This window comes from Symphalangus syndactylus, chromosome 2 (assembly GCF_028878055.3).
Source record: "Symphalangus syndactylus isolate Jambi chromosome 2, NHGRI_mSymSyn1-v2.1_pri, whole genome shotgun sequence".
Lineage (NCBI taxonomy): Eukaryota > Metazoa > Chordata > Mammalia > Primates > Hylobatidae > Symphalangus > Symphalangus syndactylus.
The window spans coordinates 34992081-35017330 of record NC_072424.2 but is presented as its reverse complement, the minus strand read 5'-3'; the positions used below and the strand labels follow the sequence as shown (position 1 = coordinate 35017330).

The 25250-nt window shown below is 53.4% G+C and overlaps 1 protein-coding gene across 3 annotated transcripts in view; it reads left to right on the top strand.

The window, feature by feature from the left end:
* NEURL1 (neuralized E3 ubiquitin protein ligase 1) overlaps positions 1-24855 on the top strand; it is a 96341-nt gene extending 71486 nt beyond the window's left edge. For 2 of the 3 annotated variants that reach the window (XM_055250163.2, XM_055250173.2), the window contains exons 2-6: positions 3454-3695; positions 4083-4404; positions 16842-17531; positions 21836-21982; positions 22455-24855. In XM_055250163.2, coding sequence (XP_055106138.1) covers positions 3454-3695; positions 4083-4404; positions 16842-17531; positions 21836-21982; positions 22455-22693 — 1640 coding nt within the window. In that variant the 3' untranslated portion in view covers positions 22694-24855. Of the gene's footprint in view, positions 1-1425; positions 1525-3453; positions 3696-4082; positions 4405-16841; positions 17532-21835; positions 21983-22454 lie in introns of those variants that run through there. The other variant, XM_055250153.2, reaches the window with a different exon arrangement.
* Positions 24856-25250: the final 395 nt, after the last annotated feature.

Below are 25250 nucleotides of genomic sequence, written 5' to 3'. Positions count from 1 at the left end.
TGGCATGATCATGACTCACTGCAGCCTTCAGCCCCTGGGCTCAAGGATCCTCCTGCCTCAACCTCCTGAGTAGCTGGGACTACTGGGACTCAGTACAGGCATGCACCACCACATTCAGCTAATTTTTAAATTTTTTGTAGAGATGAGGTCTTGCTTTTGTTGCCCAAGCCGGTCTCCAACTCCTAGGTCTCAAGTGATCCTCCTGCCTTGGCCTCCCAAAGTGCTGGGATTAGAGGTGTGAGGCCTCTTAATGCTTAATGGCCAATAACAAAGGCCTTGTAGTCAGATTGCTCGGTGTGGCTCCTAGGTCCCTTTCTTACTGGTTCTGTGACCCTGGACAGGCCACTTAATCTCCCTGAGGCACATATTTGTCACCTGTAAATTGGTTGATAATAAGTTTGCCGTAAGAGTGAAACCAGTAAGTGTATGTAAAACTAGTTCAGAGCTTGGCAAATGACTGCCACTATTATTTGATGCATATGACCCATGTGTGATAGGCGTGTGTTTTGTATGTATTGTTTTTCACATCCATGTGTACATGACTATGTGTGTGTGTCACAGTACACGTGTAAGTGTGTGGTTCCTGGTCTCAGGGATACGGGAGAGGACGAATGGCCTAGGGTTGGGGTTACTTTCTCATGCTCACAGGTGTACGCGTGTGCCCATGAGTGTGTCTTTTGGAGCCCACATGCCTGGGTGCACATGGTGCCCCTGGACCAGAGTCCTCCTGGCCCCACCTCCTCTGTCTGTTGTGCTGCCAGCAAGGGTGCTGGGCCTGTGCTGCCCCAGCCCCAACTCCACCCTCAACCCCCTACCCAACACTGGGATTAGCAGGGGTCCTCTCTGGAAGGGAGGCCTTTGGGAATGTCCTTCCAGGAGCTGGGTCTCTGGCCCCTTTGTCTCCACTATATTTGCCCAGAGTCAGTGTTTTCTGTGCCTTTACCCAGGGCCCCAGGACCTCAAGTAGGATGGGTGGGAAGAAGAGGAAGCATTCTGAAGGGATTGGCGGCCCTGCAGTTGCTCCATGGATTCTGAGTGGAGGCTGGGGAGAGGGAACCCCAAAGGAAAGGCTGTCATCAGCAGCTGGGCTCAGCAGGGTTTTAAAAACGGCTTCATGGAGGTGTAATTGACATACACTAAACTGCACATGTTTAAAGTGTCCAATTTGATGAGTTTTGACATAGTGTACCCCTATGAAATCATTACCACATCAAGATAAGGAACACACAGACCACTGAAAACCACCCATTAAAAAAAAAAGATAAGGAACACAGCCACACTGCCAAATGTCGCCTTGTGCTCCTTGGTAATCCTGCCTCTCTCCCCCCACCATGCAGGCATCCACTTATCTGTTTTTGTTTTTTTGTTTTGTTTTGTTTTTTGGTTTTGTTTTTGTTTTGAGACGTAGTCTTGCTCTGTCGCCCAGCCTGGAATGCAGTGGAATGATCTCGGCTCACTGCAACCTCCACCTTCTGGGTTCAAGTGATTCTCCTGCCTCAGCCTCCCGAGTAGCTGGGACTACAGGTGCCTGCCACCACGCCTGGCTAATTTTTGTATTTTTAGTAGAGATGGGGTTTCACCATATTGCCCAGGCTGGTCTCGAACTCCTGACCTCAGGTAATCTGCTTCGGCCTCCCAAAGTGCTGAGATTACAGGTGTGAGCCGTGGTGCCCGGGCCACTTATCTGCTTTTGATCACTACAGCTTCATTTGCACTTTCTAGAATTTGATAAAAAATGGAAGGAGAGGAAGGGTTTTGAAGGGAATGGAAGCCCTGCAGTTGCTCCATGAATTGTGTATTGCTTTGTTTTTAACAGGCTAATTTCACTCACATCGTTATTTTGAAATTCACCTATGTTGTTATTCATATCGGTAGTTCATTGTGCTTTACTGCCAAGTAGTATTCCATTGTGTAGATGCACCATGGTGTGTTAGCCACCCACACAGCAGGGGTGATTTTTCTCTTTTGCTTCCGTTTCTACCTCTGGATGTGAACCTCAACAATGTGTGTGTGATGTTGCCTTTCACCAGCACATATTTTATGAAACCAAGAGTCAAGCTGTGTCTGAGGCTGGCCTGAGCCCAGTGGGCATCTTTTCCAGGCAGGGCACCTGTAGCCAGTGCCACTCTCTGCCTTTTGCCCCAACTGTCCCCTTCCCTGAAATGTCCTCCCCTGCTCTGCACTATCCAGAGGCCATTCAGCTTCTTCCAGGCAGCCTTTCTGGACTGTCTGGGTCTCTTCTGAGCATTTCCAGCCCTCATAGCCTGACCACTTCCAAAGCTCTTGCTCTGTCTAGCTGTTCCCGTCTTGTCTCCTTGGTGAGGACAAGGTGAACTCCTCCTCATGCCACCCCCTCCTAGTGAGCCTGGCAGGCAGGAAGCTGCTCTAGAGAGGCCCGGGGGCTCATGTACAGGGTGTCTGGCTGGCCTGGGGCTTCGGAGACTGCTGTCTGGGGCCTCCGGAGAAGCGGGGATTGGAGATGGAAAGTGGTACAGAGGGATGCAGACCAAAGCCAACACAGAGGGCTGGGCCTCTCCCTCTCCCTTTTCTCCCTGTCTTCCATCTCCTTCCTGGAAGCCGCTCCTCCTCCTCTAGGGAGTGAAAGGGTCTGGGGAGGCAGGCCCAATGCCGAGCTCTTTGCATCATTAAATTCCTGCCTTGGAGGACCAAAATTTGAAACATCCCAGAAGGCCTCTGTCACGTTTTGTGGCTTTCTACGGCTCCACCCACTTCTCCTCCATTCTTCACGGTTCTCTTTCCCCACGATGACAGGATGGGCGGGCTCTACTTGGGCATGGATCTTGGGGGCCCCACCAGAATCCCCAGCCCCTGAGGCTGTGTATTAATTAATGCTGCCTGTGCTGCTGAGACTTGTCTTGGAGCCACAGAGTGGAGGCCGCCCATTGTGCCAGAGAGGGAAGTGTTGTCTTCCCCAAGGTCACAGAGCCAGTTAGTGACAGCCTCGAGGACAGGATCCATGTATGTTTCATGTCTGTGTCTCCAGTGCTCAGGACAGAGCTTGGTATTCAGCAGATATGTCATAAATATTTATTGAATAAAATAAATAAACAAACCAAGGATGGTGGAGTGCCAGTGAGTGGTGGTAGAGGGCGGTAGTAAAGGCGATGTGCTACCATGGTAGGTGGTGAAAGGCAGAGGGTGGTAAATACTAGTGGAGAGAGGAGGTGGGAGAGGGTAGGGGTGGGAGGTGATGGGGAAGGCCGAGGGGAGAAGTGATGGATAGTGAGCCAGTAGAGCATGGTGGCAGATGGTGGAGTGGGAGATGGTGAGAGATGGTGGCAGAAGGATGGTGGCAAGGGGTGGCGGCAGTGGTGGAAGAACTGGGCTCCGGGTGACTTCTGGTCATGCCCAGCCTCTGCCCTTCCCAAGGGGACTCTGGGCTGGCTCTTGGACCCGCCAAGTTCTCTGACACCGTGGCCTGTTCCTTTGCAGACTCTATCGGGGGCCCCTTCCCCGTCACTTCTCACCGATGCCACCACAAGCAGAAGCACTGCCCGGCGGTGCTGCCCAGCGGGGGGCTCCCAGCCACACCGCTGCTCTTCCACCCGCACACCAAGGGCTCCCAGATCCTCATGGACCTCAGCCACAAGGCTGTCAAGAGGCAGGCCAGCTTCTGCAACGCCATCACCTTCAGCAACCGCCCGGTCCTCATCTACGAGCAAGTCAGGCTGAAGGTGGGCCTGCCCCCTGCCCCCGCCCCCGCCTCCTGCTTCCTGCTCCCCTCATGGCATCCCCTGGGCCTCTGGACTCTGCCCCTCAGCCACTGCCTGCTGCCACCCCCAGCACCACGCCCTGCCCCTGCCTTTCCTCTCTGGTGACCCTCTTCCCTCTTCTTTATGCCTTTCTCAACCTCCCTGTGTGACAAGGAAGGAACCGGGAGGGCGGTGGCTGTGGGAACCCCTTGCTGTCTTCCCAGCAGGGAGGGCTCCTGGGAGGGAACTGTGCTGGAATCGTGGGCAGGCTGCTGTGGGATGCTCCAGGGAGTCCACCCCAGGGAGGCTGCCCTTGGTCTGACTGACCAAGTGGGAGAGGGTGGGCTGAGGCCACCCCCTGCCACCCAGATCACCAAGAAGCAGTGCTGCTGGAGCGGGGCCCTGCGGCTGGGCTTCACCAGCAAGGACCCGTCCCGCATCCACCCTGACTCGCTGCCCAAGTACGCCTGCCCCGACCTGGTGTCCCAGAGTGGCTTCTGGGCCAAGGCGCTGCCTGAGGAGTTTGCCAATGAGGGCAACATCATCGCATTCTGGGTGGACAAGAAGGGCCGTGTCTTCCACCGCATCAACGACTCGGCTGTTATGCTGTTCTTCAGCGGGGTCCGCACGGCCGACCCGCTCTGGGCCCTGGTGGACGTCTACGGCCTCACACGGGGCGTCCAGCTGCTTGGTGAGTGCCTGCCCCTCCAGCCCCTTGGTGCAGGGGACACCCCTCAGCCTCTGGGCACTACAGCCAGGCACTGTTCAATCCCATCAGGCGTAGGGACCCCTCTCTGACTGGTGCCAAGGGGAACAGGGGCAGCCCTGGGAACCTTGGCGTGAACTGCAGAGAGCTCCTTTCCTCCAGGCCCGTGGCTTTGCATGGAACCTGGGTGTGATTTCTGCTCTCTGCAGCCTCTCAGGTGGTGCCTTGGGCAACCTTCACAATCATAAATGATTGCAACCTTCACAATTTATGATTGCAACCTTCACAATCATAAATGGCGACCTCAAAGACCACCAGCCCTGGAAGTAATTAAATTAATAATCACAACCACAGTTCATAGAACACTTACTATGTGCAAGGCACTTGATTCTTGCCTATTCTCATAGCAACCCTGGGAGGCAGACCCCTTTACTGGGCAGAAACTCAAGTCCGGGGAGGTTGCATCATGGTCCCAGGAGCCATGGCCCTTGAAGGGTAGAGCCAGCCCTGAGTCTCCAGCTCTAAAGCCAGCTGTCAGCCCCTGGGCTCTGCAGCCTTCCAGGAGACAGGGTTCCAAGCCCACCCTAGTGCCTTTTGCAGGGATGTTGGATAAAAGGGTAGGATCCAGGGGCAGAAGGCACTGGTGGAGCTAAGACTCTTGGCTGCTCCCTGGCCCCCAGCGTAAGTTAGGCTCTTTCAGGAGAGTGAGAGAGCAAGGAGGAGGAGCCTCGGGAAGCAGCCTGGCACGCTCAGGGGCCAGGCTTCCCTGCAATGGCACAAGTACTGGGACCGAAAGAGGACAGGAGAATCTCTGACTTCCTAGGGTCACATAGTAAGTTGGTGGTTAAGGTAGGACTAGAACTCAGGTCACCTGACTCCCAGCCCAGGATCCTTCCCACCTGGCTCTCCTTGTGCACAGGCACTCAAGTGCACGTGCGCACACATAGACTCTGGGTACAAATCAGGCCATCGGCAAACTGGCTTTGTCTCCAGGCAGAGGCTGTGCAAGCCTCAGCTTCCTCAGCTGTGAAATGGGTTGGTGGGAAGATTAAGTTCCATCAAGGAGGCTGTGAGTAAAGTGCCCAGTACAGTCTCGGGTACCAAGTATATGCTTAAGCAATACTTTTTCCTTCGTCTCCCATCTCTACCTGCCTCTCCCTGCAGAGAAAGAGGCCACAAAGGCGGTTGAAAACCTTCTTTTTTTCCTTTCTGACTTCAGAGCCTAGAAACAGTGAAGCTCTTCTTTCCACAACACCTTTATTTGAGCAAAAAGTCAGTGATAGTAAAAACAAAGAAATGAGTCAGAAGCCTGTTTGTTGAGTTCCAAACATCAGGGAGCTTTTTTTATTAGCTAGTAGTTTGGGAACTTTCTGTTTTTCACCTCAACGAAAGTGTTTCTGCATTCACAATGACATGTTAAGAGCCTGGAACTGGGCAGTTCTGGGTCTCAGCAACTGAAGAAGGGAGCCCAGGTGCTTTGCATTTTCTCTGTGAAAGGGGTGTGCCTGCAGCCGGGGGCAGAAAGGGCAGCGTTCATGCCCCTGAGCTACAGAGACCCTGGCCTCATGCTGTACTAGGTATGGGGCCTCAGTTTCTTCATCTGTAACGTGGGGCTAAATGCTTTCTCAGGGTTCTTTGAGGAGCAGCTGATGCACAGTAGGGGATCAGTGGCTGTCATTCGTCCCCACCCATTCTGGGGAGGACATCTCTTCACTCAGGGCTCAAGTGAATGCCTTGGTGCTGCTCTGGTATCCACAGGGCCCCACACTTCAAGGCACTGGAGTCCCGGCGCTTGAGTTTGAGCTCTAACCTGACCACTTCTGCCTGAGTCTCAGGCTTCCCACCAGTATAATTGTTGTGAAGGCTTTGACGTAGCCCAGGGCTCAACCACATGGTGGAAGACAAAGCCTCTGCTCCTGAGAAAGCCACAGTCTTGTTGACGGGTGGGCAGGTGAAGGCAATGGGGCAACATTCTTGCTTTTCCCTAAGCAAAAAGTGCCCTTCCTCACAGTCCCCACTCTGGCTTCAAGGCCAGCCCCAAAGCCCCCTCCTCCCTGAAGCCTTCCTGGGTGGAATTCTCCTCTCCATCTTTGTGTGCCACCAAGTGGTGCTGGTGCTTCTCTCAGTACTGAGCATCGGCAGAGCCTTGGTCCGTCCATATGTCCACTTCCCTGCAAGATGGGGAAGAATCCACATCTCACTCAGTCAGGCTGCTCTCCAGGGTGGAGGCTTCTGCCTGACCTGCAGAGGATGTGGAGGAATATTTGCAGGGTAGGTAGGGGAGAGTAGTGGGGGGCGGGGGGACGAATGGGAGGGCAGATGCCTTGTTAGATGAAGAAAACGGCAGGTGGGTGGGGGCTAAGGGCCACCCAGTCCTGCCCACAGATAACCCAGGCTCACTAGGAAGTTAGGAAGATGAAGCAAACACTCCAGACAATGCAAGCGTTCAGGGCACAACCCAAGAGAAGCCAGTAAATCACTAACCGCTGTGGTCATGGGATGCCTTCCATCTGCCGAGATGGTTTCTATCCAGTTATCTCATTTAGCCCCTCTGAAGCGGGCCCCACAGGGATTGTTTTATCCCCATTTGGCAGGGAGATAACTGAGGCCCACGCAAAGCCTGGCTTGCCCATGTAGGGATGTGGCAGAGCCGGGACTTGAACTGGGTGTTCTGATGCCAAAAGCAACACCTTTCCCATTACCCTCCAGCTGGTTTAAACATAAGAGGCAGGAAGTCAGAGGAGGCCGAGGTCAGTGGGGGAGGATGGAGGCCAAGAGGGCTTCTTGGAAGAGAAGACTTGGGCTGGGCCTGCAAGTTCCAGGAGGGTCCTGGCACATGGGAATGAAGTGGAACACGCCAGATGGGCTTCCCACACTCAGGGCTGAGGAGGGCTTGGAGAATAATCTGAAGGGCCCGTCCTGGGCCAGAGCCCAGGTGGCCTGACCTGGTCCAGCCCCATCCCCCCGTGACTATAAATGGGTTTGCACGCAGTGTTTTCAGTTGCATTTGGAGTTCCCGACAGGCTCCTCTCTGCACACCCGATAAGGCTAAGGCCCCAGCGGATTCCGTCCCAGCCGTAAATCACCATAATCCCTGGGTATTTTCAAACACTGATTATGGCCCCTAAATTCAATTGGCAGATTAAGATATCCCTTCATTTTATTCTTCCTGAATTTTTTTTTTTTTTTGGTAGAGAGAGGGAGACACAGAGATTCATCCAGAGATCTCCTGAGGTGGGCGTGATCTCTCCACCTTCGTTCAGTGCCTGTCCTCTGAGATACTCTCCTCTACCCCAGGTAGCCTCAGGATCAGCTTCCTTCCCTGCCTCCTCTTTCCTCTCCGCCCCACTTCCCGCCCCTCCCTCTCTCCCTCACCTGCCCCTTTACTGCACCTGTATCTTTCTGGGCTTTTCTCTCTCCCTCGACCTAGATCCTCTCACCCTTCTTGCTTTCCCTGGTCTTGGTGTCCTTCTCCCCGCTGCTGTCCCTCCTCTGAAGAAAGTTGCTGTCCATCTTGGTGGCTCTGAGGCTGGGCCAGTCTTTCCTGGGGTGATTGTCCCCCAAACCAATGTCTGATCTTCAGGGATTTTCTGCCAGGCCTGCCCCTGTCCCCTTTGTCTGAAGCCTGTGGTCAAAGCCCTCCCAACCTTACCTGCTCTGTGTTTGTTCCTTAGACCAGAGGCTTCCCAGGGTAGCTGGCACATAGTAGGTAAGCAGGTCAGGCCATGGGTGGATGGGTTGTGCCCCCGGACAGAGTGGAGGCAGGGGCTGGTGTCTCTCCCCAGTGGATGGTCCTCCCGGCCCTGGCCAGAATCCAAGCCCACAATGGTGCCCATGCCATGGCCCCAGCAGGCCCTCCTCCCTGTTACGGTGCTCATGCCACAGCCCTAGCAGGCCCTCCTCCCTGTTATGCTGGAGTTCCGCAGATCACTTCTTTCTTTGGGGCGCCCTGGCCCACGCCCAGGCTGGTATCGTCAAGAATAACAGCTTCCTTCCTCCAGGGAGAAGGACCCGCCAGCAACTAAATAAACACAGGTTTTATGGGGTGATTAATACATGGAAAAAGAAGCTCCTATCCCAGTGTCTCAAGGTCTCCTTGCTCCTCTCAGAAATGTCAATTCAGGAAGAGCAGCTGTGAGTCCCAGCAGGAGGCTGGTGGGCCAACAGCCCACTTACAGGGCGCTCCAGAGCATCCCTCGGTGCCTACCACTGCCTAGGACTAAGCGGGGGCAGGTGGGAGACAGAAGAATCGAAAACCCAGCCCCTCTCCTGGAATAATGTTTTCCCTGGGGGACACATCATAGAACTGATGCAAGGTGGTCCAAGTTCAATTCTGCAATCAAATGTGACCTGAAGAGTAAAACTGTGTGGAGAGCAATCCAGGAGGACTTCCTGTAGGAGACAAGTTTTAAGTCAGGAACTAAGTGAGGTGAAAAGAATGGATTGGTTGAGGAACAATTTAGGTCAGACGGAGGGGTGTCCACAGGCACAGAGATGGGGAATTGGCGGTCAGTAGGGGAGCAGATCCAGGAGGGGAAGGAATGAGGTGGAAAGGTAGTGGGTGACTTGTGGAGGTGAGGGGTGTGCACAGGTGTGGGTACGTGTATGCATCACAGGGGAGAGAGCCATAAGAGCTGAAAGCTTCCAGCAGCTTTTGTACTGTCAAGTTGTTCAGTAAGAGGGACTGGCTGGTTGACAGTGGAGGAGTACGAGACCCAGAGATGGGGAGGGGCCTGCCCAAACTCTCCCGGCTGCTCATCAGCCAGGCCAGGCCTGGAACCCAGATCTCTCAGGCTGATCTGGGAGTAAGGTCAGAGGGAGGAGGCTATCAACACATCTAAGTGGTGGGGCTGGGTCCAGGAGGGTTCTAGGAGGGGGTGAGGTGCGGTCTCCCGAGGGCTTATGCATTCTATTCCATCCCTTGCCATGCACAGGTTCCCAGGTCTTGGTAAAAGACCCACGCCTGCCTACTGAGGAGACAGCTGTATGGAGACTCTCAGGGTGGGCTTCCAAGGGTCACGTGCTGCTGGGTGGGTTCTTCAGGCCCCCTAGAGATAGGGGCCTGGGTCAGGTCCCCTAAACAGGGTGTGCCTCAGCTTGGAGGCGCTGAGCATGAGTGATCCCCAGCTGAGGACCACACTGCCATCTGGGCCTTCTGCTTCCCAGGCTAAACCAATATTTACCCTCAGCTGTGGCTGCCAGGGGCCAAGAGGCAAATATTAGTTTAAGGAGCCTGAGCCAGCTCTTGGGCTGGGGAAACAGCTGAGGCTACCGATCATGATTTCTTCCTCTTTGATGATTTTCATTTCTTTTTAAGAAAAAATCTTGCTTTTCCTTCTGCTTCAGAGGCTCTTCTGGCGCTTCCTTTCTGCTTACCCCAAATTCTGCCAGCTATATCAGTGCCCCACAGCAAACCCTCCCCTCCATTAGGAAGCTTTCCCAGACCTCCCTCATTCAAAATGACCCTTCCTCCTCCTGACCATTGGAAGCACTTGGAGACCTAAGTGGTATAAGCAGCTTTGAGTCATGTATTGTCCTGCTCTTTAAAGATCCAGCATATATCCTCTTTGTATATAAAGGAAGGTATTATTGTGCCCATTTTGCAGATAAGGAACAGAGGCTGAGAGAGGTCTGATAACCTGCCCAAGGTCACACAGCTGGCAGTTGGTGGAGCTGGGATTTGAACCCTGGAGCTTGGGCTACATTACCTTCCAGCTTCTCTAGATGTGAGTCCATCTGATCTCCCTATTAGGTCTGGATACCCGACAAGAGCGGGGACAGTGGCCCTCCTGTGCCTTCCAGAGTCGAGCTTATGAGAGCTCAAGGCATCAAGGATCAGCCACACATGTTGGGCACAGATAGGCCACCAGGGTCCCAGCAGTGCTGGTACAAGGAAGAGGGGCAGTGCGGTGCCCACGATGCCAGATTCAGTGGCGAAGGTGGGTCTGCCTGCCTTATAGTTCCCTGGAGGCTCCCGAGGGCTTTGTCTGGTTCAGTTGTTCCTGTGCACTCTAGTTTTCTACCACAATGAATATATATAAAGTTGAACCACAGGTAATCACCAGTATTGGACTGTTTTTAACTTAAAAAAAGGCAATCTCATGTTTGCCCCTAGCATCTCTTGGGCCCAAGAGATTGTACTGGAGGCCTTGGAAAGAGTGGTGGGGCTCAGGGTGGGGTGTACGTGGAGGGAGGAGCTGGGGCCTTGCAGTATTGGGGACAATGCCTTCATTTAAGATGCAGGAGACCGACAGAATCAAGGCTTGACTTGGCCACTCACTAGCTCTGGGCAGTTGTCAGCTTCTCTGTGCTTCAGCCTCCTCATCTATTATTTGGGCATAATTATACACACCCCACTTACCTTACAGATGTGGAAAGGCATTTACACAAATGAGAAGGGCTTTTGTCTTTAGGTTAAAAAGGAATACCTAATTTAAAAACACTGCCCTCCCCCGCCAAAAAAGCCAACGCCTCAAACCAGCTCTTCAACTAGAAGAGGGAGCCTTGAACCCAGGTCTCTGTATCGGGCTGAAAGGAAAACCATGCAATCGAAATTGCTCCTTGGAACAAGATCTATGCTTCTCCAGCTGGGTTCCTCGGAACACTGGGGTTCCACAGAGGTGTCTTGGAGGCTGCAGAGAAGGCCAGAGAGAGAGTGAGGGGACAGGTGCTGTGTCCACCTCCTAGACTTCAGCCAGAACTTTGGGTTCTGTTGGACAAAAGGATTCCACTGCTTTTTAAAAAGTTTGAGACCCACTAGACCAGATGATTCTATAAATCTATGAGATCCCGTGGCTTGAAGATTCTCTGAATCTTAAAGTCTGTGACTGTGAGTGATTCTAGGATGTTCTGCCCTTCCCTCTGTGAGCCCCAGAAAGCATGTTTGTTTCTCCTAAATTTCCCATGGTTGGGTTTAAAGGGAGAGGGTGGAGGTGGGTGCTGGGAGGGGTGGAGAACCCCCTTGCCTGTCCAAGCCAGGCACCCGCCCTTCCCGGCTCCCTCCCATGCCCCGTGCCAGATGCGGACCAGCAGGAGGATGTTTGTGGAGACAGTAAAGGGCTGGCAGTGCCTCCCAAACGGGCCAGCAGATACCTGCTAGCAAGCCAGGCGGCTGCAGGCTGACCCGTGATTACAGATTAGCCAGTGCTCCGGATGTGAGAACGTCAACAAATGGGACTCTCAGGCTGATGGCAAGCTCTGCCTCAAAGGAGGCCCCGGCCTGCCCTGAGGTCCCCCACGCCCAGGTCCTGCCTTGGTTACCCTGCACTGCTGGCAGCATGTGGCAGGGCCGGGTGGCTTTCTGGGCAACAGCTGGCCCTGGGGCCCTCCTCAGTCTGTCTCCTCCCCCTCCCACTCCTGCTCGTCATCAGGTGTTTGCTAACAGTTTTCTCACCTGTCAACCCAAACCCTCCTGTGCTTCAGCTCAGGTCAACTCCTGTGTCTTCCAGAATACCTTCCCTAGCCCACTCTGAAATAGGAAGGGGACTTCAGCCTTAGTTGGGGATCTTGATCCTAAAGGGGATATTTATTGTAAAGGAGAGAAGACTCAGAGGGAGTCCCAAGGAGGGTATTTGGGACACATATGGATTCCTACTGGGAGAGTTTTTCTAAGTCATAGCTATTCCAAGGGGGGGGGATAGGTAGCCTTAGGAGATGGTAAACTTCCTGACGCTAGGGCCATTCTAGCCTCTAGCCGAGAGATTGGCAGGGATAAATGGATTTCCTAGTACCTTAGTTCCTCTAAGGTCCTGTCTAATCCTAGATGCTAAGACTCTGGTAACTAAATTGTATTCAAGTATTTTCGTGACTTCGGGGCGGGCATGGTGGCTCACGCCTGTAATCTCAGCACTTTGGGAGGCTGAGGCCAGCAGATCACTTCAGCTGAGGAGTTCGAAACCAGCCTGGGAAACCTAGTGAAACCCTGTCTCTACAAAAAATACAAAAATTAGCCAGGCGTGGTGGTGTGCACCTGTAGTCCCAGCTACTTGGGAGGCTGAGGCACAGGAATCTCTTGAACCTGGGAGGCAGAGGATGCAGTGAGCCTAGATCGTGCCACTGCACTCCAGCCTGGGGAACAGAGCAAGACCCTGTATCAAAAAGTAATAATAATAAAAAAAAACATGTCCTGCCTTTAACCCTTGCCCCTTCCACTGACTCTTTGCTCCCAGGGCCCAGTTCCTGGCTCCTCCCTCTCCCAGACTCCCTGCCCAGGGCTGGGCACACAGTAGGTCAGTGAGTAGGGCCCCCAGCACCACCTAGAGGAGAGGAAACACATGGCTGGGACCTCCCTGCCCTGGCAGGGCCTGCTTATTTCTGCTCTGGCCCAGGGTGTCGGTAGAGCCACTGCCGGGCACCAGAACAGGCAAGAGCTGAAGACCGACAGGTTCTTTCCTGAATGATGGGACATGCAAGGGGAGTCAGCTTAGTGGCTTCTCCTCGTGGCCTTGTGCCATCTCTGTTCCCATCATAAACATCTCCAAAGCAGGTGGGCACATGTCCCGGCACCGATTATGTAACTTGTTGCTTCCGAATGTGGGGCCACCCCACTGCTTGGGGTGACAGGTTGCCCATCTGGTTTTTCTAAGCCTTACCCATCAAGTGGTGCAGTCTTGGGCCGAGGTTGGTCCCATGGTGTTCTCCCATGGCTTGGGGCCCCAAACACTGCCCTGACCTCTAACTTGGTATCGGCTCACTCAACAGTGACCTTTGCCGTACCTTCTGCGGAGGGTGTTCTAACCAGCTCCTGCGTCTCGAGTTTCATCTATTTCAGGGCCTCGACAAAGCTGGGCTCACTGATGGGATGGTTATTTTGGAGCTGCTGGCTGCCTGCAGCTGCTCCTGACCCTGAGGGGTGGAGAGGGAGAGAAGACAGACTTGGGCTGGGCACTGGCCCTAGGGATTCGTTCCGTTTTTAGCTGTTTCCCAGCAGCTTTTGTCCCTCCCCTCCCAACTCTAGCAAGATTTCAAGCAAGGCTAAAGGGATCCTCTTCCTACCCCCTTCTCTTTGTACATCCTCCACTGTTTCTCCTTCCTTTCTTCTTTATCCTCTCACCTCTACATTTTAGCTGCTGCTTCTTGGTCTTTGGTGATTTCATTCCATGAATATTTCCTGGGTACCCATCGTGACTGATGTGAACTCCTGCATTAAGGTTCAAAAAGCCCATGGTCTGAAGACAGGTGTACCTGACTTTTAGTTGAGACTGTGCTCAAGCCAAGCAAATACTAATATCTGAAGTTATCGGGTAGCTTCTGGGTGCCGGGGGTGGTCCCACTTTACCTCTGATCTTTCCAACAACAACTCAGGGCAGGTATTATTACCCCTATTCTCTAGGTGAGCAATTTGAGGCTGGGAGGAAGGTTGCTTATGTAAATCAGTAGATGCTGATTTCACTGCTGAAGAGGCCCCAAGAAGTTCAGCTATTTGTCCAGTCATATAGCCTTGTCATACAGGAAATGGCAGAGCCAGGATTTGAACCTAGACTGATGACTTCAAATTCATTGCACTTAACTGTGCTCCTGTCCTGCCTACTAGTATATGAATGTTGGTTACTGAAAAAAACCTAATGTACTTTTAGGTTGCATTATTAGAAGTATAGCATATATACCAAGGGAGGTGATGGCCACACTGTGCCTTGAGCTGGTTGGTGCACATCTAGAGTACTGAGTCTGGTTCTGTTCATTATCTAAGAGATGGGAAGGTGTGTGGGAAGTCTGAGTATTCCCTGAGAATTGTCTTCAGTATTGGGCTGATAGGCAGCTCAGGAGGCAGTGGGTTAAATACAGGGAGGTAGATTTTGGTTTAAAAGAAGGAAATACTCTTTAAAGACAGATTAACTCCACAATGGAACAGGTTGCCTGGAAGTTAGTGAGCAACTGGTAGTGTGCATGTTTAAGTAGAAGGGGACTCCTGAAGGGGCAGAGAGACCAGGATAGCTTGCATCTGTTCTGAGGGTCTGCCCAGCCCCAGGAGCTCTGGACTGATTGTCCTGAGGGGGGTGGTGTGGGCCCTGTGACAGCTGTGTTCCTGGAGGCTCTGGCTGGACATCTCTGAGCGACCTGATTCCTCTTCTCCCTGCTGTTACTGCCCCTTCCCCTCTCTGTCTCCCACCCTCTGCAGTTCCCAAGGGCCAGTGCCTGGAATCCCGGAGGGGTGAGGGAGCAGGGACTGTTCCCCAGGGTCCAGGTCAGCCCACTGGCTTTCCCCAGCTCTGCACCATTTGTCTCTCCCACCTCCCCCCTGCACAGGCCCTCCTGGCCTCTGCCTCTGCCTCTCCGCAGCTCCCCCAGCCTCTATGCACCATCACTGTCACAGAGTCAATTCCCTGGAATAATCACATTTTCCGGCCGGCTCCCTCCTCCTCACCAACACGATTCCAGGAAACCCCAATCAGCCAGGCCCCAGGAGGCTTCTCCAGAGCTTCAGGAGGCTTGGGGGGAAGGGCCCACACCCAGAGTTTTCTGGGGGCCAGACAACACAGTTCCTGGAAGGGGCAGGGAAAGGGTGAAAGAAAAGAGGGAGGTTTAGTGACCATGTCTACATTCAGTTGGAGCTTAATTTTGGCCTCTGCTGTCCCTACCAGACCAATCCCCCAAGCTTTGCTGTCATACCTGAGAACCCCAGCCATCCTTAACCCAGTTCCTGAAGAGACAGCACAGATTCTCCCTTGGAGAGGTTCAGAGAGAAGGCCCGAAGGAAGGGATCGGTCCATGGTGCGGCTTACAGTGGCACCAGGCAAATTTGGAGAGATTGACTCACGCAGAAAGGCTTCAATAAACAAGGAGAGTCTGGAAGTGAAGAATTCGGCATTGGGAGTTGGACAGACCTTTTTTTCAATCCTGGATCTGCCACATGGCGGCTGTCATAATGCCGCTGAGCTTTATCTGTAAAACGGGAACACTTCCACGGGCTGCTGTAAGGATGAATTGCAGGGGTAATTCATGGAACATGGTGATCACTTTTATTGAAAGTTATAGGACTCCATAAAGCAGAACATAACACAGCCATTAGAGGAATATGGTGTTGGAAACAGTTATTGGCATGGAGAGGTGTTCAGGTGCTGGGGATAAGACGGAAGGAGTCCAGGAGTTAAATTTTTGAAAATTTTGAAAAAAGCTACCAGGGTTCTTAGCCTGGAGTCCTTGCCCATGAATGGCTTCATGTAGTTCATGAATGCTGAGAAATTATCTACAGAATTTAGTGAGAATGTTCATTTTTCTGGGGAAATGGGTCAATGTCATCACATTTTCAAAGTGATGTAGTACATATAAAAGGTAAAAAACAAGTGATGTTTATATAGCATGACACAATTTTTGCACTAAAAAAAGTAACCAGCTGGGTGTGGTGACTCACACTTCTAATCATAGCACTTCGGGAGACTGAGGCAGGAGGATCGCTTGAGTCTAGGAGTTGGAGACCAGCCGGGCAACATGGCGAAATCCCGTCTCTACCCCAAAAATACAAAAATAAGCTGGGCGCGGTGGTGCATCCCAGCTACTTGGGAGGCTGAGGTGAGGATGGCTTGAGCCTGGGAGGTGGAGGTTGCTGTAAGCTGAGTTATCTCCACTGCACTCCAGCCTGGGCCAGAGAGCAAGATCCTGTCTCAAAAAAAAAAAAAGCCAAACAACCCCCCCCCGTCAAAAATACAGCCTTTAAAAAGGCTGAAAGATCATACATCCAAATATTAAAAATGCTTTTCTCTGGGTGGGGGGCTTACAGGCGATTATTTTTTCTTTTTGCTGAACTGAATTTTCTACAAAATACCGTTTTATATTTTGTATAACTTATATGATTTAAAAAAGAACGATGAGTTTGATTCCCTGTTAAGCCACTTTCAAAAGGGTATCTTGGATAGATCTACTACTCTCAGCCTGTGTCCTGACATGGCAATGGTAGCCTCAAAAGGTGATTGTTAAGGTTAGATGAGACAGTGTAGCAAAGAGGGTGTCTGTGTGTGTTTGCTGGGGGGTGGTTGCTCCCTGGCTTTCCAGGATGTTAGGCCTTCATCAGTGCACTCGACAGACGGTTACTGTTTGTCAACAGAATGCTCGGCGCTGTTCTAGGTGCTAGGGATAAGACGGAAGGAGCCCAGGAGTTAAATTTTTGAAAATTTTAAATTATAAGGAATACACGTTTACTGTAGAAAATGAGGAAGTACACATACGCATATAGCAAGCACCTGTGAGCATTTGGAAGCATCCACATGGTTGAAGTTTCGGTGCTTCACCCCACCTATTCCTCTGTTTAAACAGATGTCCTGCAAGAGCCGTTTCTTGACTGTGCTCGCTAATTTATGTCACAAGCATCGTGTGCGCCATTAGCCATCCAGGATTGTAACGGTGCGCGCGTAGGGACGGGGCAGCGGGGCGCGTCGGGGCCGCCTCCCGGGAGCCCTGCGTGACACCGCCCCGTGTCTCCCGCGCAGATAGCGAGCTGGTGCTCCCGGACTGTCTGCGTCCGCGCTCCTTCACCGCTCTGCGGCGGCCGTCGCTGCGGCGCGAGGCGGACGACGCGCGCCTCTCGGTGAGCCTATGCGACCTCAACGTGCCGGGCGCGGACGGCGACGAGGCCGCGCCGGCCGCCGGCTGCCCCATCCCGCAGAACTCACTCAACTCGCAGCACAGCCGCGCGCTGCCGGCGCAGCTCGACGGCGACCTGCGTTTCCACGCCCTGCGCGCCGGCGCGCACGTCCGCATCCTCGACGAGCAGACGGTGGCGCGCGTGGAGCACGGGCGCGACGAGCGCGCGCTCGTCTTCACCAGCCGGCCCGTGCGCGTGGCCGAGACCATCTTCGTCAAGGTCACGCGCTCGGGTGGCGCGCGGCCCGGCGCGCTGTCGTTTGGCGTCACCACGTGCGACCCCGGCACACTGCGGCCGGCCGACCTGCCCTTCAGCCCTGAGGCCCTGGTGGACCGCAAGGAATTCTGGGCCGTGTGCCGCGTGCCCGGGCCCCTGCACAGCGGCGACATCCTGGGCCTGGTGGTCAACGCCGACGGCGAGCTGCACCTCAGCCACAATGGCGCGGCCGCCGGCATGCAGCTGTGCGTGGACGCCTCGCAGCCGCTCTGGATGCTCTTCGGCCTGCACGGGACCATCACGCAGATCCGCATCCTCGGTGAGTGCCCGCAACTGCGCCTGGGCGTGTGCCTTTCCTGGAGGCGGGGACGATCCGGGTCGGAGACAAAGGGCGAGCTCCCCTTCCTCCAGGCTCCTGTGGTGTTGCTAAGGAATCATAGACACCTAAGGTGAGTTCTGGGCGGGACTCGGTCATCTTGTCAGTAGCCCTTATATGTCACCTGTGAGACTCACCCGGGGGGGGTGAGGCGAGGGAAAGCGCGGATTATTGAGTTTGATGCCCAGAATCTGATCAACCCATAGTCTCACAGATACATAAACAGTCCAGAAGCACACAACACAGTGACCACTCAAAAATGAGAGGAAAAGGCCCGGTGCGGTGGCTCACGCCTGTAATCCCAGCATTTTGGGAGGCCGAGGCGGGCGAATCATGAGGTCAGGAGATCGAGACTATCCTGGCTAACACGGTGAAACCCCATCTCTACTAAAAATACAAAAAATTAGCCGGGCATGGTGGCGGGCGCCTGTAGTCCCAGCTACTCGGGAGGCTGAGGCAGGAGAATGTCGTGAGCCCAGGAGGCGGAGCTTGCAGTGAGCCAAGATCGTGCCACTGCACTGCAGCCTGGGTGACATAGCGAGACTCCGTCCCAAAAACCCAACAAACAAACAAAAAAAACAAAAAGGAAAAAAGGTTTCCCCCAGCAGTTAACTTTTTGAGTCTCGGTTACCATTTCTCCAAAATGGAAATAAAGGTCCTCACCTTTAAGGAAGTTTGTGAGTCCAAATGAGAAAAAGAGGTTGGAATGTCAGTAGTCAGGTGGTGCAGGGTGGTGTCTGGTTCGGGGACTCTGGGGAATCCCTGAGCAGGCAGCCTTGGGGGAAGTGGGGCTGCAGAGTTCTGGGCCTGCCTTTTGTGGGGGGGCACAGAGTTTGAAAGGCCTGGGGGATGTGCATTGAGTTAAGAAAAGAAGGGAGGAAGACTCTTTATCGGAAGACTTCTCAGAGCCTTTAATATGCAGTTTGATTAAGGAGACGGTGATGGTGGTTTTGGTGTACAGTTTTTCCATACTAATTTGACCGGAAATCTTTTCACAAAGTGTCTCCTGGTACCTTTGTACCCCAGAGTGAGCAGGTATTCATGCTTTCCAAGTGCTGGTCTTTGAACCAGCTCTGTGAGACTGAGCTGGTTTCATTAGACTTACCTGGAGGACCTATTAAAGTGCAGATTCTTGGACCCCACCTCCAGAGATTTTAATTCTGTAGACCTTGGACAGGTTCTGGACATCTGAATTGTTTTTCTTTAATAAGTATGCTTACCCAAGTTTGGAGACCCCTGGGCCTCACAGCCCCTAGCCTAGACCTCAGCCCAGGAGGCTTGATAGATAAGATAATGTGTGTAGATGAGTGAGCATGAGGTAGTTACTGTATGAGATTGGCATACTGTGTATAGGCACATGTGAGTAACTGAATACACATATGTTAATGTATGTAATGCTGTTGGCTTGTGAGAGCATGCGAAATCATATAAAAAACATTGGGGACTTCCAACTCTGGAAAGAGACCAAATGAAGATGGAGTGAAACATAAATAAAAAGGAAATGAAAAGCCTGGGTGCGGTGGCTCACATCTGTAATCCCAGCAATTTGAGAGGCCGAGGCAGATGGATCGCTTGAGGCCAGCAGTTCAAGACCAGCCTGGCCAATGTGGCAAATCCCCATTTCTACTAAAATACAAAAAAAATTAGCTGGGTGTGGTGGTGCACGCCTGTAAGCCCAGCTACTTGGGAGGCTGAGGCAGAGAATCGCTTGAACCTGGGAGGCGGAGGCTGCAGTGAGCTGAGATGGTGCCACTGCATTCCAGCTTGGGCAACAGTGAGATTCTGTCTCAAGAAAAGAAAGAGAGGGAGAGAAAGAAAGAGAAAGAGAGAAAGCAAGCAAGCAGGCAGATGAATCAGGCTTGGGTGAGAATTCAAGATGGAATAAAAAGAAATTAGGCTGGGATGCAAAAAAATAAAAAATAAAAAATAGTCAAGCTGATTTCACTGACCAGGATATACTACTCCTCAGGGCAAGGAAATTACATAAGAGTAAGGTACTTTCTTCCCTCAGCACCATCTAATAATAGCTAAGCAGCTTTCCAGTAAGGCTTCTGTTGCCCAAAGAGGTTTACTAGACTGGAGCAAAGGGGAGGCTTAAAAAAAATCCAGATTTCTCTCTCTCAAGAGGGAGATAGGCCAAGGTGGGTGTTGAAGAAGAACCACCCAGAATTCAATATATATTCAACAAAGTGCTCCTGATCTGTTTGGAAAACTGGGCATCTCAACCAGCAAATTGGTGTTTGAAGATCCTGACCGACTTCAAAAGAATAACTAACCAGTGGCAATGTATGAAGGGTCATTATTAACCTTATAGAGGAATGCTTGGCTTTGTGGCTAGCCTAAGTATACTAAGAATAGAAGGTTATTTCCTTCACTCATGTGTATCACAAAACATACAGCCAGTTCCATACTTATTGGTGAAACATTAGAAATATTCTCATGAAAGTCAGGAATATAATAGAGATGGCTTACAGACGTTGTTCTGGAAATGCTGGCCAATGCAACAAGTCAAGAAAAGTAAATAGGAGTTGTGAATTCCTGAAAGAAGGAGATGATAATTAACTTGGAAAAATATTAACACAGTAAGAGAAACCCTGTGGGCATCTATTGAATATTCTTAGAAATAATAACACCACTAAATGAATTAGAATTAATAACTACAGATAAAAAAGATCTCATTGGGCACTTAGGTGTGTGCAGGGCATTATGTTAGGATTTGTAGGAGACTCACAGGTGAATAAGATTTCCTGTTCTAAGAAAGCTCATAGGCTGGGCACGGTGGCTCACACCTGTAATCTCAGCACTTTGGGAGGCTGAGGCGGGTGGATCACGAGGTCAGGAGATCGAGACCACCGTGGCTAACACAGTGAAGCCCCGTCTCTACTAAAAATACAAAAAAAATTAGCTGGGCCTGGTGGCGGGCGCCTGTAGTCCCAGCTACTCAGGAGGCTGAAGTAGGAGAATGGTGTGAACCCAGGAGGTGGAGCTTGCAGTGAGCCGAGATCACGCCACTGCACTCCAGCCTGGGTAACAGAGCAAGACTCCGTCTCAAAAAAAAAGAAAAAAAAAAAAAGCTCATGGTTTTACTGGAGAAACAAAACTGGAGTCCTGGGCACAGAACAAATATTACCCCAGCCTTTGTGGTTGTGTAGTTGTATGTCTGTAGTGCATGTGTGTGTGTACTTGAGGGAGTAATGTGGTCTGGGGGTAGTCAGGGCGGCCCAGAGGAAGGAGTTTGAGGACAGCCCCCAGAGGCTCCCTGGACAGCCAGCTCTTTGAAGTCAGGGGCTATCTCTAGCTTTCTGTCTGCACGGGGCCTGGTGCCTGGTAGGTCCTCAGTAAGGATTTGTTGAAGGCAGGAGAGAAGGAAGGAGGGAAAGAGGGAGGCGAGGATTGTTAAAAAGGAGAGGAAGGCCGGGCGCGGTGGCTCACCCCAGCAATCCCAGCACTTTGGGAGCCGAGGCTGGCAGATCACGAGGTGAGGAGATTGAGACCATCTTGGCCAACATGGTGAAACCCCGTCTCTATTAAAAATACAAAAAAATTAGCTGGGTGTGGTGGCATGTGCCTGTGATCCCAACTACTCAGGAGGCCGAGGCAGGAGAATCCCTTGAACCTGGGAGGCGGAGGTTGTAGTGAGCCGAGGTCATGCCACTGCACTCCAGCCTGGCGACAGCGAGACTCCGTCTGAAAAAAAAAAAAAAAAAGGAAGTGAGTGATGGAAGGAGGGGAGGAGAGAATCTATGATCAGAACAAGGTGGGAAAAGGTGAAGGCATTGCATAGGTGCCATGCAGAAAAGGTGGGTGATATCTGGGGACAGTGGTGAAGAACTCAGGGCTCCTAACAGGAGGGTGAGGTTGCGGGGCAGAGGAGATGGTAACATACATGCTCCGGCCCAGGAAGCTTTGCAGAAAGCATACATGGGGAGGGGCGGAGGTACGTGCCAGGCAGGGGCCTAGTTTGGAGCTGCTGTTTTAACAAGAAGCAAGCAGGATATGGCCCTCCAGTTCATAGGTGAGAACAGAGGCCAGGCTGGGTGCTGACTGGGGTCAAAGTCTTTAGCTGATTAGATGTACTCCACGGCGGTAATATCAAATGATCCCCGCACCAGCCTGCAAAATCCCGCTCTCGGCCCTGTGGCTGGGCTGTGTGGTCAGGCCTGGGAACCTACTGTGAGGGACAGAGCTTTCTCCAGTTTGGCCTGGGCAGGCAGCTAGCGTGTCCTTCCCTCCCTCCCCTTTCACAGGCTCCACCATCCTGGCTGAGCGGGGTATCCCATCACTCCCCTGCTCCCCTGCCTCCACGCCAACCTCGCCCAGTGCCCTGGGCAGCCGCCTCTCTGACCCCTTGCTCAGCACGTGCAGCTCTGGCCCTCTGGGTAGCTCTGCTGGCGGTAAGTAGGCTGGCTCCTCTGTTCCTTGGTGACCATGTGGGACTGCGGCAAGGATGCAGCCTTTGTGTCCGGGCTGGGAGTGGAGAGGAACTGGAGCTGGGCTCAGTGAACCCTTGTTGGGGGGTGATTTCTAGGGTCATCCCCTCCTGTCCCCTAGCTGGGCAGTGCCAAAGGGTAGCTCAGGAGGGGCCTACCTTAAAAGATTCTGGACCCTTTCCTTCCTCCATCTTGCCTTCTTTTCTCTCACTGCCTCTTAGCCACTCTGTCCCCTCATCTGGGGTTGGAGTGGGTCAGAAGTGGGGCTGCTCAGAGCTCGGCCTCTTCCCTTGTGCTCTGGAAGTTGGGTTGTCAGGGTGAACAGGCAGATCCTGATAAATGGAGGGGGACACAAGAGGCCGGGGAGCCCTCTTCCCATGAATCCAGTGCCGGGTTGGGCCATGTCTCCTCCTGACTGGTGCCCCCTTGTCCTCAGGGACAGCCCCCAACTCGCCAGTGAGCCTGCCCGAGTCGCCAGTGACCCCAGGTCTGGGCCAGTGGAGCGATGAGTGCACCATTTGCTATGAACACGCGGTGGACACGGTCATCTACACATGTGGCCACATGTGCCTCTGCTATGCCTGTGGCCTGCGCCTCAAGAAGGCTCTGCACGCCTGCTGCCCCATCTGCCGCCGCCCCATCAAGGACATCATCAAGACCTACCGCAGCTCCTAGCCCGTTGCGGTGGCCCATCCCGCACACCCATCTCCTCGGGCTTCAGCCCAGCCCCAGCTGAGGAACAAGCCAGTGGGGCCCCTTCTCTTCCTCATTTTGGAAACTTTTCTTCCTCCATTAAACATGGGAAACTGAGGCCCTTGAAGGTTTGGGGAGAGGGGGGTATCAGGCAGGGAGGGGGCAGAGGCAAATCGTCGGGCAGAGGGAGGGGAGGAGAGGAGGCCGCACTCTCCCTGTCTCTCCCGTCTCTGCACCCAGCTCTTCTCTGCATGCTGAGGGCTAAATTGGGATCTCAGCCTGCCCTAATCTTTCCCCATCTGAGGCAGGTTTCTAGGAGGTGTCTGTAGTCCATGTGGCACCTTTGTGAGAATTAGAAAACATGTACCTCCCTCTGGGCAGCTGCAGCCCTGAGCCAGGGCATGTGGCCTGGCTAGTGCAGTGTGGACTGGATTTGAGGCTCATTTGCCTCCTCAGCCAACTGCCCTTGAGCAGTGTACAGCCTGCTCAACAACCGCCCTGGGCAGGCCGCTCCTGAGCTGCTGTCTCCCTCTCTGACCTATGCCTACCTTCTCTTTCTTCGTTCCCTGCCCACTGGCATGGCAGCTGGGGGTGAGAGGCTGGTGGGTGCCTCCCGTCCTGGGCAGGCTGCAGCCTCATGCCATGTCTCTCTCCTACCACCTGATGGGCACATGGACAGGCTGCAGAGGGCTCCAGGTTCTGGGCCCCTAGCTGAGAAGGGGAGGACCCTGTCCTGGCCGTAGCCTTCCTGCCCCAGTCATCTCGCTGGATGCCATTGCCCAGGGGTAGCCCTTCGGTATGGGCTGGGGAAAAGGGTTGGTCTTCTGCCAGGGTCCCTAAGAACAGGTTTGCAGCTACCTTTTCTGACCTTTTCCCCACATCTTGTGCTGTCCAGGGCCTAGGCTGATAGTCAGAGCCTGTGGCACACCTGGAATGGGCCAGGGCCCTGGATGGGGAGGTGTGGGTTCCCTGGGCCAAGACCAGCCTTTTCCCTCAGTTTAATTAATTAATTTATTTGGTTTGTGGTTTTGGGTTTTTTTTTGTTTGTTTGTTTGTTTGTAGGCCTCTGGGCCCCTAGAAATGCTGCCTTTGTGTTTGGGGTACCTGGGAAAGGATGCGGCTGAGGCAGTCATAACGCAGTATCTTCCCCTGACTCCAGCCACAAAGCTTATACCCAGCTCTGCCAATCATGAATTGGAACTCCATAAGGAGGGGCCAAATTGGACCTTTTGGCAAACAGTGTCCATTTTACAGAGAGGCAAACCAAGCCTCCTTAGTGCCCTGGGGCTGGTGGTCACCCAGAGCCATAGAGCACCCTTCCTCCTGGGCCAGAGCTGGGTTATCATGGTTGGCTTAGGTACATCAGGTGACCCAGGAGGTCCCCCCTCCATAAGGACGTCAAACTTCCAGGAGGGCCAGTGTTCCTAGTGTGGGCCAGGAACAGGACAGGGAGACCTTGTGATGGCGGGGCAGGGAGCCTGTTTGTAGGGAAGATGAGGAGGCAGGGGCTGCCTCTCACACCTCCAGGTTCTCATTCTAAGTTCTGGGGGAGGGAGCGCCCCACCTGCTCAGGTTGGTCCTCTCAGCCCTGCCTGCCCTGGCCTGGGCTCTCCCAGCCTCCCAGCCCTCTGCCCCCTCAGATGGCTTTTTGTTTTTGTTTTTGTTTTTGTTTTTGCATCCATCAGAGACTGCTCCTCTGTGTGGCAGGCAGGGCATAGGTTTTAGTCCTGGCCACTGACCAGCTGTGTGGCCCTGGCCGAGTCGTAGCCCCCTGGAGCCCAGCTTCCACTTCTGTAAAATGGTTGGGGAGGAGGGGCAGGCTTTCTGTGTGACTCTCGGGAGTTCTTCCGTGAGGGCTGCCATGGGGTGGTCTGCCAGGACCTCAGGCTGGGCCTTTGTGCTGGCCTTGCAGTGGGCGTGTGGGGAAGTCACTGTCCCACTATGGGTCTCCACTACCCAGTCACTGACCCTGGGAGACCCCTTCTGTGGGAGGGAACAGGGGCTGACTAGCGGGCCCCCCAGCCCAGAGGCTGAGGGTTGGGGAGAGGAAGCCATCATCTCATTACCTGTCAGTGCAGGGGTGGCTGCTGCTTCCCTTGTGCACTCGGGTTGCTGTGATTGTGAATAAAGGTGATTTCGTACCAGCCTGAGGGCGGTGCTGTGCGCAGGGCACTGGGGAAGGAGGGCCAGCGTGTGCGTGCACATGTAGGGGCAGGCTGGGGTGTGCAGGGCTGGTGTCCTGGATACTAGGGGAGTCATCAGGAGGTGTGGCCCTTCCCTGAGGGGTAATTGCAGGCCTCTGAGGCTTCAAGGTGGGCTGGGGCAATCAGGGAAGGCTCCCTGGAGTTGGGGGCTGGAGCGTGACTTGGGGCTAGAGTGCCAGGTGGGCCTTGCAAATTGGGAGAGGCCGCTGCATCTGTGAGGAGCAGGGTGTGGTGGGGAAGGTTCGGTGGGATGGGGCTTCTCCTTAAGGCTGAGCAGGGCTCAAATCTGCTGCGTGTGTGTGTGTGTGTGTGTGTGTGTGTGTGTTGGGGGGGTG